Genomic DNA, 14,367 nt, shown 5'->3' with positions numbered 1-14,367 from the left:
AGGCCAGATGTGTCTATGGTCATGTAAGAGGGGTCTATGCTCTCCCTCTGTGTCCCAGGAGATGGATGCTTTGAAAGATCACATCAGTTGATCTTTAGAACCCTGTCTTTCAAAAAAAAAAAAAAAAACTACCTTGGTCATCCAGGCCAACTTCCCAAGTACCTTTGCTCCTTGGAGAGCTGGTTCCTCTGGCTCATGTTGATTTGTGTAGCTATCTCAGAGGCTAGGTCAGGCCACTGAGTCAGTCAGGTACAGTCTTAAAAGCAGTAGTGGAGGTGGTAGGCCATAAACCTGGGTCAGGTGTTACCAAGGAGTATCTTTAGGACAGCAGCTTCTCAGGGCCTCAGGACCATGGCTGTCCCATGGATGCTGTTGCTAGTGAGCCTGTCTACATTTCACCTGGGCATCTTCATCTGGGCTGTCATTCGGCACTTTCTCACTGTGAAAATGCCCTCTGGATTGCAGCATCCCATCAAGCTCAGATTTCTGCATTGTATGGCACTGTACATGTTTGCTCTGGTGAGTTGCTCTTGCAGGGGCATTGTGGGTTTCAGGGTTCATCTCTGAAGTTTGCCTCCTTTCATTTTCTCCTCACTAGATTTCCCCCTAGAACTGAGGTAATTACACTGTTGTATCTTGGATACACGGGGACATTGTGTCTGTCTCTATCTCTCCCTCATTTCCTTTCTCTTTCTTCCCTCCCAACTCTGTGCCAGCATCCTGTCTTGGTTCTTATTCTTTTTCATTTTAGACAGCTTCTCTAAGGAGCTCAAGGTCACCTTGAATTCACTACATAACCAGAGATGATCTGAGGGCCCTGATTGTCCCAATGCTACATTCCACGTGCTGGGCTTAGAGGTGCACTGTTTACATGCTCTGATTACATGGCTCTGAGGATCAAACCAGGGCTTACATGCAAGGACATGTAACTTAGCTACATCCCAGATCTTCTTTTCTTTTCAATTTTTTTGTGAGAAGGGTTTCATGAATTTGGGGAGATAATCTTTTGAGTCCCATATCTTAAGGGTTGGGACCGGAGGCAGGCATCAGTACTCATCCACAAGACTCTTTCTGAGGACTGAAAAATAATTTTACACCTAGTTCCTACTGACGGTAAACCCATGGTCCACTTCTGAAACCTCCTTCATCATCAGCCCCGCCCCCCCACTTCCTTCCACTGACTTGCTTCTAGGTTTTTTTTTGTTTTTTTTTTTTTTTTTTTTTTTTGTTTTTGTTTTTTTTTTTTTTGCTGCATACTTGTGAATACCATGAAGTCACAGACTATTTCTCAGGAGGAGCCTTTGCTGCTCAAAGTATCTGTGTTATGATGCATATATCCAGCCTTTTGGCATGGCTGCCTTGTTGCTGTTCAGGGATATGTACCAGGGCCTGTCCACAGGTACAGTAGGTTTGGAAAGAATGTTTGGCCTTGTGTGGGAAGTAAGTGGTTTGAATAATGTAATGTCCTGACCTTGGCTAAAGACCTGTAGTGGCCAGACAGTTCATAAGTGATTACCTCAGAGGGCAGCTGCAAAAGAGGAGGTGGAGGTGAAAGGGGTGAGAAGCAGCTGCATCCAAGCTGTTTGCTAGGTGTTTTCTGTTCTGTCCTCACTGGCTGCAAGAGACCTTTGCTTAACCTCTGAGCATGGTAGTGTCTTCCTCTTCAGGTCAGATAACATCCTGTGTCTAGTGTGGTTGGTAGACATATTGCATGACATATGGTAAGGAATCATAGGATTTTATATGTGACTTTAAAATAGTTGCCCATTGAGATTTTTCTTCACAATGGTCCACACCTAGTGGAACAAAGAAACCTTGTTCAATACAATCGTTGAAAGCTTCTGTCCTCGACCTCTCATTTATTCTTTTCTGCAAGTGATTTCCTTGAGGTAAATGTATAAAGACTACAGACTGTGTGGACTTACAGGCGACTTTAGAGCTCTGGAGTGGCAAGTGAGAGGAACACATAACCATGTTCCCCAGAAACACTACACTTTCTACAGCCTGTAGTTTCCTTTTTACAACAGCATAACTATTCCACAGTTGTGGAAAGTGTGAACCTCTGAAAAATCAGGCCACACAAAGCAGTATGACTCCATGAACTATCTAATTAGTTTTTAAGTATGTGGGTTTCAGTTTAACATCACATGGTAGTGACCAAGAGAGAAATAAGATGTGATCTTTGCCATCAAAGACACCTCATAAGGTGGTATGGCTGATCACATATTGCTAAGGAAATCTGGCAGGTATAGTGAAGGTATTTATGGAACGCACAGCTATCATTACAAAGGGTGATAGTTTGGGTCCTCTACCTGAGTGTGGATCAGAAACACTCCCATGGAAAAGTTGGAGACAGCATGAACAATGGTGTAGCCAATCTGCTCTTGATGGGGCCAGGGACGGAACCAACTTGTGCCATCAAGGGGTGCCTTGAAATTTAAGGGGGTTGAGAGTTGAACCGTCAAAGGCCCAGGCTGGATTAATTAGAGGCCTTGTACTCTCGGTGGGAGGAAGGTGAAGTACACCTTGTAGGATGAACTATCCTGTCTTAAAACTCAAAGAGGAAAATCATCACTTGAGGTTCCTGTTTGGGGGAGCTCTTTCCTAGAATCATGGGACACCCCATTGGACTCTGAGCTAAAACAAGTGCATGTAAACAAGACTTGGGGATGGTCCTGCTAGGACTCATCAATAAGACCTTGTTCCCTGACCTTATCCTTGGATCACTTCCCATCTGCAATGATGGAGGCTGAACCTCCAAGATGAAGGATAGTGTTCAGTGTTTTTAAGTTAGCTGGTAGATACCTCAGCCTTTAGCTCATGTCTATTTTGCTCCAGATACAAGCTTTATATAGTTTCTCAACCTAGAACTCAACTCCAGGAAGCCTCCTCCAGAGGCAGCTATCTCACTCCCTTCCTCATGGCCTTTATCTACACATGGGAGTATCACATAATCATCACTGAAAGGACATCTATTTTAAAATAAAATTATTTCTTTTAATTTTTACATTATAATTATATAATTTCCCCTGTTGATACAATACCAAAGATATGTTTTTTTTTTTTTAATGTGGAAGGCTCAGTCCACAGGATAGGACCATCCCTGGGTAAGTGACTAAGCAAGCAAGGTGTGTGTGTGTGTGTGTGTGTGTGTGTGTGTGTGTGTGTTTGGGGGGGGGAAGCAAGCCAATAAGCAGTTATCTTTCACAATCCCTCATTTATTACTGCTTCCGTAATCCTGATGTGAGTTCCTGCCTTGTTTTTTTCCTGATGATGAATTGTAACTTGTAAGCCAACTATACTGTTTTCTATTCCAAGTTGATTGTTGTCAATTTGTTTATCACAGCAACAAAAATGAAAAATAGGACAAATTGGATATTTGTACTTCATCTTTTGTACTCTATTCATTTTATCAGGCTACTTACTCACTGAGTGGTTTTATATCTTCATTTTTAATTTTTGGATATATGTATATACACACACATATATGTATACACACACACACACACACACACACACACACACACACACACACACTCCTAGAAGTTGAATCCTCTGTCAGAGGCATCACCAAGAAATGTTTTATATTCTATATATTGAAACTTTATTTGATTAAAATTGTTTTGTCAATTAACTAAAAATGTCAGTAGCTTTCCTATATACAAATGACAAACATGCAGAGGAAGAAATTAGGAAAACTACACCCTTCACGATAGCCACGAACGATATAAAATATCTAGGAGTAACTCTAACCAAGCAAATGAAAGACTTGTTTGAAAAAACTTTAAATCTCTGAAGAAAGAGATTGAACATGACATCAGAAGATGGAGGGATCACCCTTGTTTGTGGATTGGGAGAATTAACATAGTAAAAATGGCCATCTTACCAAAAGCAATTTACAGATTCAATGCAACCCCTATCAAAATACTTACACAATATTATAACGACATTGAAAGATCAATTCTTAACTTCATATGGAAAAACAAAAAACCCAGAATAACAAAAACAATCCTATACAATAAAAGATCCTCCAGAAGAATTTCCATACCCAATCTCAAACTGTACTATAGAGCCACAGTAATTAAAACAGCATGGCACTGGCACAGCAATAAGCTGGTTGATCAATGGAATTGAATTGAAGACCCAGAAATGAATCCACACACATATGGTCACTTGATTTTTGACAAAGAAGCCAAATTTATTCAATGGAAAAAAGATAACATCTTCAGCAAATGGTGCTGGTCTAACTGGATGTCTACATGTAGAAAAATTCAATTGGACCCATATTTGTCACCATGCACAAAACTCAAACCCAAGTGGATTAAAGACCTTAACATAAAACCAGAGACACTAAATAGGTTAGAAGAAAAAAATGAGAAAGAGCCTGGAATGCATTGGCACAGGAGACAACTTCCTGAATAGAACTCCAACAGCCCAGGCCTTAAGGTCAACAATTAATAAATGGGACCTTATGAGGCTGACAAGCTCTGTAAGGCAGGGGACACTGTCAACAGAACAAAGCAATAGCTTACAGACTGGGAAAAGACCTTCACCAACCCTACATCTGACAAAGGTGTTTTTTTTTATTAATTTATTCTTGTTACATCTCAATGTTTATCCCATCCCTTGTATCCTCCCATTCTCCCCTCCCTCCCATTTTCCCCTTATTCCCCTCCCCTGTGACTGTTCCTGAGGGGGATTACCTCCCCCTGTATATGCTCATAGGGTATCAAGTCTCTTCTTGGCAACCTGCTGTCCTTCCTCTGAGTGCCACCAGGTCTCCCCCTCCAGGGGACATGGTCTGACAAAGGTTTAATATCCAAAATATATAAAGAACTCAAGAAATTAAACACCCCAAACCAAATACCCAATTGAGAAATGGGGCTTAGAACTAAACAGAGAATTCTCAACAGAGGAATATCAAATGGTTGAAAAACACTTAAAGAAATCCTCAACATCTTTAGTCATCAGAGAAATGCAAATCAAAACGACACTGAGATTCCATCTTACACTCATCAGAATGGCTAAGATCAAAAACTCAAGTGACAGCAGGGCGTGGTGGCACACACCTGTTATCCCAGCACTCGGGAGTCAGAGGCAGGCGGATCACTGTGAGTTCGAGGCCAGCCTGATCTATAAAGTGAGTACAGGACAGCCAAGGCTACACAGAGAAACCTTGTCTCAAAAAACAAAAACAAAAAAAAACACAAAAAAAACAAAATAAAACAACAACAACAACAAAAACACAAGTGACACCACATGCTGGCAAGGATGCAGAGAGAGAGGAACACTCCTTCATTGCTGGTGGGAATGCAAACTAGTACACCCACTTTAGAAATCTATCTGGCGCTATCTCAGAAAACTGGGAATAAGGCTTTCTCAAGATCCAGATATTCTACTCCTTGGAATATACCCAGAAGATGTTCCAGCACACAACAAGAACATTTGCTCAACCATGTTCATAGCAGCCTTATTCATAATAGCCAGATCATGGAAACAGCCTAAGTATCCCTCAGTAGAAGAATGGATAAAGAAACTGTGGTACATTTATACTATGGAATACTACTCAGCTATTAAAAACAAGGAATTCCCGAAAATTGTGGATAAATGGATTGAGCTAGAAATGGTCATAATGAGTGGGTTAACCCAGAAGTAGAATGAGTGAAATGGCATATACTCACTTATATCTGCACACTAGCCCAAGGGGCATGTCCCATGAAAGTCTTCAATTACCAGGAAACTGGGACAGAGGGGAAGGCTTCCTATTGGGACTCTAGGTGAGAGAAGGAAGGGAGAATGGGGAAATAGAAGGACCCAGAGAGTCCTAGAAACCTACAAGTAGATCATTATGATGGACACATCTGGGCCAGGGGTCCTGCTCAAACTATGGCACCAGCCAAGGACAATATGTGCAGTAAGCTTTGAACCCCTACCCAGATCTAGCCGATGGACAAGACATTCTCCACACTTGAGTGGAGAATGGGGTCTGACTTTCATGCGAACTCTGGGCCCCATATTTGACCACATCCCCTGGATGGGGAGGCCTGGTGGCACTCAGAGGAAGGATAGCAGGCTATGAAGAAGAGACTTGATACCCTATGAGCATATACATGGAGAAGAGGTCCCCCTCAGTCACTGTCATAGGGGAGGGGAGTAAGGAGAAAATACAAGGGAAGGAGGAATGGGAGGATGTAAGGAATGGGATAACCATTCAGATGTAATATGAATAAATTAATAAAATATATTTAAAAAACTGTTTTGTCTACATATGGAAGCCTTCTAATTTCAATTGTCAATAGTTGACCTTATTCCCAGAGAATCTGGAGTCTTGTGCAGTAATTCTTAACCTATGCCTATATCTTGAAGTGTTTCCCCCACTATTTCTTCTAACATTTCTAGAGTTTCAGGTCCTATAGTACAGACTTTGATCCATTTGGACTTTTCTTATACAGAGTGAAATAGAGATCTAGGATCAATCGTCAACATAGGGATATTCAGCTTTCCCTGAGCCATTGTTGAAGAGACTCTTCCTTCTCCTCTTAGTCACCTCTGTTGAAACTCAGGTGACTGTGACCATGTGAGGTAATATTTGGGTCTTCCACTCTAAGCATTATATCTACATATCTGCCCTGTGAAAAGGCCATTTGAACACAACGACAATAAAATTTCAACATGAATTTTGGTTGAGACAAATAGTCAAGTCACAACCACATCATTATGTAATCTTGATGTCTTGGTCGAAACTGAAAACCCTCCTTCTCCCTATGCATAATATACAACCAGTTGTAGCCACATGAGTCCATTGTGTATGCAGGAGTGAGGAGAGAAATGGTCAACTCAATTTAGCTATGCTGCAGTGGTTGCAGCAGCTACATGTCTCCCTTATATATTCTCTTATGCCTCACTCTTCTCCTTTTTCCTTCTTGTTCCTCTTCCTCCTCCTTCTCATCTTCCTCTTCCTCTTCCCCATCTCCCTCCTTTCCTCTTCTTCCTTCTTCTCCTTTATCATCATATTTTTTCTTTTTTCACCTACAGGGAAATATATTAGAGAAACTGAGAATTTGCTCCACGTTCAGGTTCATCCAGTTTATGCATGATGTAATGGCCATAAAGAAGAACCATAACTTGGTGGTGACCAACATGAAATTTGGGACAATCCCTGTGAGACTGTTCCAGCCCAAGGCAGTGTCCTCGAAACTCCGGAGAGGCATTATTTTCTACCACGGAGGGGGAACCATATGTGGTAGCCTAGGTGAGTAGATTCTGGGCTGGTTGGGAGGGGAAAGTCCTCATGACAGGTGGAATCTATGAAGATCTCTTAAGAGGGAGTCAAAGCAAGTAGAAGTTGGAAATTTTAGGGAGAATAGATTGAGGGCTTGGAAATTGTATCATTCAATGGGGTTGAAACCTCCAAAGCAATATTCCCTGTATACTACATTATTCTTAGTCCAGGTTTGGGCAGTAATGTCCACTGGAGCTCTCCTAGCACTAGTTGTGACATCTCCCTTTCCCTTCCACTCACAGCACTGGTTATTCCCATATGTCCCAAGTCCATGTGCTTCCCACAGCTCTGCTGGACCACAGTGTTGAAAACCCATCCATTCTTGATCACTACATTGTCTCTTTCCCCAAAAGTTGATTCCTTGCTACAACTATTATCATCCATCAGTTTCACCATCTCTCACCACAAGAAGGAGCCAGTATTTGTCAGTGGAGCACTTCAGTCTCCCCTGAGTCTTTGGCCACATCTCCTACCTGGACACTTGAGTCTCCTCTTTCTCTTGCTGTGCTTTAGCCTGTGAACTTCTCCACACAACTGGATCCTGAGATGCTCACTTGTTCTGTACTTGCTGCTTGTGCAGACTCAAAAGACATCACTTTGGAATGAGGGTTACTTCCTACCCTTGTGGTGATTGAGGTAGCCAAAGCAGTTCTGAAGATGTCACCAGGATGCTTTACCTCATTCATAAGTTAAATCTAAGTGTAACCTGTCTGTGTTACCTGCCCTTATCCAGCTCTTCACTGTCCTTATTCACTGTACACTGGCATCAGCTCCTGAAGCCCTCTTCTACAAGCTGCCAGCTTCTACTCAATTTTCTTTTTTAAAAAGTTTATTTATTTATTTATTTTAGTGTGCATGTAGACCCACATGTATGTCTGCATGCCAGAAGAGGGCTCCAGATCTCATTATAAATGGTTGTGAGTCACCATGTTGTTGCTGAGAATTGAACTCAGTACCTTTGGAAGAGCAGCCAGTGCTCTTAACCTCTGAGTCATCTCTCTAACCCTTTCTACTCAATTTTCAAATCTTAAGCAGGAATTTTTCCGTAGATGTTTACTGAACATCAATTTCGATACAGGCCCTCTCCAAGAATAAGGAACACACCAGAAGACAAGAAAAAAGCAGCCCATAAACTTAGGGATCTGAATGTCAAAGGAGGAGACTAGCCCATTGCAGGAAAACACAGATAATGAGGTGCTTTCAGATGTGGGTAGCACAGGGGTGGATGGAGAGTGAATCCATGTTTCTAAGCACACAGTCTTCAAATTCGACCAAATAGGACCAAGATGAACTGTGCGCTAATCTTAATGGACCTGTCTACCAGGATAAACATCTCATCTGATCATCATTTATCTTCTCATGGATGAAAATCTATGAGTATATTGACACTTTAAGGCTGGCTCTGCAAACATACGGGACCCTATCAATGTCCATTTCAGAGCTCCAATCATTGCAAGTCCCAATTTATCTACATTGCATAAAACTCAATACTATGGAAAGTGAACCATACATTCCAACAACATCTTGATATTCAGGAACTTAGGAATGATGTCTGGACTTGCCTAGGCAAGGCTGGCTAAAGTCACCTCAGAGGACCATAGAGAGTATGTCATTATCATGTCCAGAACAACAGCTGCTATTCCTGGAACTGTAGCAGACAATGCTGGGCTCTTGTCACACTGATTAACTCCTGGGTTCCTTTTGCAGACCTTTACCACAACCTGTGCAGCTTCCTGGCCCAGCATACAGATTCTGTGGTGCTGTCAGTGGGGTGAGTGGCATTAAATGGTTGGTAGTTTATGTGTGTGCTGGTGCATTTTGAAGTACATATTTGGGTGAATCTAGGCCACAGAGAGGGTTTCTGATTTCAGATACTCTGTTAAACATGCTCCCATGAGCATGGCCACAACACTTTCTAAATAGTAGAAGTCTAGGCATATATCCATCCTTGGGAAGTGCATTGGTGGACTGTGACAGAAGGAATATAATCCTTCAGAGTACTCAAAGAGCCACACAGTAGAGAACTGGGAGAGGCACACCATGGCGTGAAGGAACTCAGGCAGTTTAAAATCAGAAGTGACCCTTGATATCCTGTTTGCAAAGTTAAGTTCATTAAAGTCAAAAGAACACTTTCGAACACACACACACAGGCCCACAGGCATTGGAAATAGAGAACAAAAGAAGAGATGACAGATAGTGAAGTCAGATTGTCTCTTTATGTGGTGGAGGAATGTTGACTTTGGGCACAGTGGTGCAATCAGTGTTGGATGATGAATAAGGTCAATTGAAGTCATGAAATGCTATTGGCTGATGGTTCTGGTGCTCAATGCAACAATAAAGTATTTCTGAATCCACCAAGTTGGGCCACTTTGAATGAATGTTGAGTAAAACTTAAGACCCAGCTATTGTTTTTTGAAAATTAAGGGGTCCTTGAACTTTAGGTGAGAGTAGCATGGAAGAATGGGGAAATAGTAGGATCCACAGGGTCCTAGAAACCTATAAGAAGAACTTTACAACAGGCAGATCTGGGTCCTGGGGGCCTCCTCAAACTAAGGCACCAGCCAAGGAGAATATAGGCAGTAAACTTCGAACCCCTACCAAGACCTAGCCGACAAATAGGATATTCTCCAACGTTGAGTGGAGAGTGAAATCTGACTCTCATATGAACTCTGGTGCCCCTTTTCTGACCATGTCCCCTGGACAGGGAGGCCTGGCGGCACCCAGAGGAATGATAGCAAGTTACCAAGAAGAGACTCGATATTCTAAGAGCATATATAGGGGGAGGAGGTCTCCCTCAATCACAGACATAGGGGAGGGGAGAAGGGGGGAAGTGGAGGGAGGGAGGAATAGGAGGAAACAAGGGAAGGGCTAACAATCGAGATGTGATATGAATAAACTAATAAAAAAAGAAATATTCATCTACATAGCAAAATAATATAAACAAAGAAAAATAAAAAGAAAAGAAAATTAATGGGTCCTTGAAAGGATGGAGGACAGAGTTGGATGTTCATTGTTGTTTGATAACAGAGTCCATAGGACAGTGTAAAGAACTAAGTGAGGGAAATTGAAAACTGCCCTGCTAGGTTTCGATTCTTCAATCGCTACCACTTCAGTGGTCATCTCATCCTTTGGCATCCCCCAGAACGGACATACACTGAAGTTGAGTAACTAGAGCAAATCACTTAGCCTCTCAGTATCTCTCTGGGAGCATAGGGAGGGTCACATCTTTCCAGACTCCAGAGACCTCCTTCCACCTAAACTTCCCATAGTGTCTGAACTTCCTATCTACATCTCTGAGATCCACTGAATGGAACTGCAGAGACGTGTGCAAGCACCTGATCTGAAATCGTGAAGCTAATTCCTCAGTGCAGCCATCCAGATACTTACAGAGTGCTTACTTAAGGGCCAGAGAAGCTGCACTAGAAAAGCAAGTGGAGATGCTTATCTAGGGAAGCAGATTGGGGCTGTCAGAGGGCTGCTGTGAGCTAAGCTGCTGAAACTAGCAGCCATATATCCTCAGCCTTCCCCTTACAGACCCCTCCCTCCACCCTTAGCCCCTCCTCCTGGACTCCTTCCTGTCCCTCCCTCAAGTCTCATTTTCTCCTTTTCTTTCCCCTTCTTGATCTTCTCTTCCTGGAAGCAATGTCCCTTGGATCTATCTCTGTGTTTTTTTTTTTTTATTATAATTTGTTCACATTACATCTCAATTATAATCCCCTTGCTCTTATCTTCCTGTTCCCACCCTCCCTCCCTTTTCACCCCTATTATCCTCCCCTAGGTCACTGACAGGTGGGGTCCTCCTCCTCGACTATCTGGCCATAATCTATCAGGTCTCATCTGGGTAGCCTGCCTTCCCTTCCTCTGTGTTCCCACAGGACCTCTCAGCCAAGGGGCAGTGATCAAATTGTGAGCACCAGGGTTCATGTCAGAGGCAGTCCCCACCTTTCCCACTTTGCCTATGTGGAGAATGAACTTTCTATAGGCTACATCTGAACAGGGTGTGTGTGTGTGTGTGTGTGTGTGTGTGTGTGTGTGTGTGTGTGTGTGTGTGTGTGTCTAGGTTTTCTGTTTGCAATGTCCAAAGTTTGTGCATTAGTTTGTACAGATCCCCCCGGGTCCAGTCCTGCCAGCCTTGTGGAGTTCTTGAAAAGCCCTCTCCCTGTCCTTACATCCCTCAGCTCTTCCACACAATTCTTCATCCAGAGTCTGTCTGTGAGTCCTAATATCTGTCCCATCTGCCACTGCGTGTAGTCTCTCAGAGGACCCCTATGCTAGGTTAATATCCACTTATAAGTGAGTTTATATCATAGTTGTCTTTCTGGGTCTGGGCTACCTCACTCAGGATGATTGTTTCTAATTCCACCCATTTGTTTGCAAATTTCAAGATTCTTTTTGGTTATTGATAGGTGAATAGTATTCCATTGTGTAAATGTACCACAGTTTGGTTTTTTTTTAACCCATTCTTTGGTTGAGAGACATCTAGGTTGTTTCCAGATTCTGGCTATTACAAACAAAGCTGCTATGAACATGATTGAGCAAATGTCCTTGTTGTATGGTGGAGCATCTTTCAGCATATGCTCAGGAGTGAAATAGCTGGGTCTTGAGAGAGCACTATTTCTAATTTTCTGTGTATATCTGTGCAGTCGTTGTTTTCTAAACTTTTACAACAACTATATTCTAGTTCTCAGGGAAGGGTGTGCAAAGCCCTTGGCCCTTAAGGCAGCAGTTACTGCCTCTGTTGTGGGTGGGTTGCAAGGGAAAGAGTTAGTATGTCTTATCAGCAAGTGACTATGGTTATTGCGTAGTTTGTAGCTTTCACAAGGTGTGTGTGTCCTTCAAAGTGACCAGTGTTGGCATAAATATAGTTCAGATGACTTCACAGGTAATAGTCATTGTCTCAAATCACTCAGTTCATTGAAGAAGAGTCTTAGAACTTTCAGTTAGGGAGTCCAACTGCCCCATCCTCTGATACTTTTATTTATCTACAAGAAAATAAACAGTAGAAGGTGCTGATACATTAAAACTTCATTTTATTAGTTATTAATGTACATTATTAATAACAACTGTTATTAATGTATCATTTATATAAAATTTAAGAATAGTGGTTTTGGCAATGCTCAATGGATGTCTGAGAAATCAGGAAAAACCAAAACATTTAACATGTCTCAGTGGAACCAGCAGAATTCTAATCGGCATCTCTGGATCTTTGCTGGATGTCCTGTTTCCTAAGGCTTCCTGATCCTTTGTGATTTCTAGACATCTATAGGAAGCACAATTTGGGTTATAAGACAGAATTGTAGCTCCTCTGACTCTGGCAATTTCCTCATGTTTCACAAAGAAAATATTAGGGTAGCCATCTTTACTTGCTAGAGTCATTTTGAGGATTTAATCAGGCCCTCTTTTCCCATGAAAGTAGATTATGTGGTTCAAATGGCTGTCAGTGACTAACGTGGATTTCTTTTTTCTTAGGTACCGCAAGCTGCCTGATCACCATCACCCATGTCTTACTAAGGACTGCCTGAATGCCTCCATTCACTTCATGAAGGGCCTAACAACCTATGGAGTAGACCCCTCCCGAGTGGTAGTCTGTGGAGAAAGTGTTGGAGGTGGAGCTGTAGCCATTGTCACCCAGGCCTTGCTCAGTTTCCCAAATCTCCCCAAGATCTGTGCTCAGGTGCTTATTACTCCAGCTCTGCAGGTCATCCATTTCCGTTTGCCATCACATCAGCAATACCAAAATGTCCCATTCCTCACCAAAGACATACTCATGATGGGAGTGTGTAAATACATGGACATTGACTCATCCTGGGAAGATGCATTGATGAATGGTACTTGTATGCCCCCAGACATCTGGAAGAAGTACAGAAAATGGCTCAGCTCTGATAATATCCCCAGAAGGTTCAAGAGCAAAGGCCTCCTGCCTGAGTTTCCAGAACCTTTCAACGAGGCTGCCTATCTAGAAACAAAAAGTATTTTTGATCCAGAAATTTCACCTCTGCTAGTAGATGACAAGATCATTGCTCAGCTTCCAAAGGCGTTCCTGGTGAGCTGTGAGTATGACCCCCTCCGCGATCATGCCTTGCTCTACAAGAAGCGCTTGGAGGACCAGGGGGTCCCTGTGACCTGGTACCATGTGGAAGATGGCTTTCATGGATGCATAGTGTTGTTTGATAAGCACCCTTTCTCTTTTCCCTGCTCTATAAAACTTGTAAATGCCATAGTTAGTTACATAAATGACATATGATAGTCACCTTGTGCTTGAGTGTGGAGCAATGTGAAAACTGTCTGTCCTGTGACATTTTTTCTTGTTTGGTTTTATTGGTTAAGGAGATGCTGAAGGCATGCCTGCTCCAAGAAGGAAAGGCTAGGTGGAAGCAAGAGTTGTTAATCTTTCCAGAACCAACAGCATCCATTGTTGCAACTAGCAATATTCTTTTACAGTTTCATTCACTTGACATAGATGTCAAAGTGGAAAAACATGCCTTTCAAATTATTTGAAAGCCTTCATCAAGAGGTTGTGCAGAATAAATGCCATTATCTAGTCAAACCAACTCTAATAAATTCACATCCATGATGATATAGAGAAAGGTTCTTTCTTGTTATTGTTTTTACTGAGACCTAAGTCACATCGTCACTTGCACTCCATTTGTGACAATAGCCTCAATCTGTCCTGAGCAATGTTGTTTCATAGACACCCTCCAAATATGATGACTCTTGTGTTGAATTATGGGATGGTGTCAGTGGGAGCATTACAGAAACAGAGATAGAGAAGGCAATGAAGGGGAGTAAAGGGGATGAGTGAGCTTTGGGGTGCTATGCATTTTCCCTTGGGATCACATTATTCAGTGAAAGTCCAAACTCAGATCCTAGTCTGTTGTGAGATGTGTTCTCACAATCACAGCTATGATGGGAGTGCTGCAAGTCTGGTGTATGGAAGGCCTGTCAATCAATGCGGAAGGTGCTAATCTTACATGGCATCCCCGGTCTTACAAAGGTCCCTGCCCTTGCTTAACCAACATTATTCGCTCTGTTGAGACGGAATTTAAAGGAATTCTCTCTACTGCACATTGGGAGTCATCCACTGT

At 42.4% G+C, this 14,367-nt stretch overlaps 1 protein-coding gene across 1 annotated transcript; it reads left to right on the top strand.

The window, feature by feature from the left end:
* Positions 1-351: 351 nt before the first annotated feature.
* On the top strand, positions 352-14,027 carry LOC127211675 (arylacetamide deacetylase-like 4). The gene is made up of 4 exons (XM_051171700.1): positions 352-519; positions 7,036-7,252; positions 8,990-9,053; positions 12,752-14,027. The coding sequence occupies exons 1-4, from the start codon at positions 352-354 to the stop codon at positions 13,524-13,526; spliced, it is 1,224 nt and encodes a 407-aa protein (XP_051027657.1). The 3' UTR covers positions 13,527-14,027.
* Positions 14,028-14,367: the final 340 nt, after the last annotated feature.

This window comes from Acomys russatus, chromosome 29 (assembly GCF_903995435.1).
Source record: "Acomys russatus chromosome 29, mAcoRus1.1, whole genome shotgun sequence".
Classification (NCBI taxonomy): domain Eukaryota; kingdom Metazoa; phylum Chordata; class Mammalia; order Rodentia; family Muridae; genus Acomys; species Acomys russatus.
This window is presented reverse-complemented; position numbering and strand designations above follow the sequence as displayed.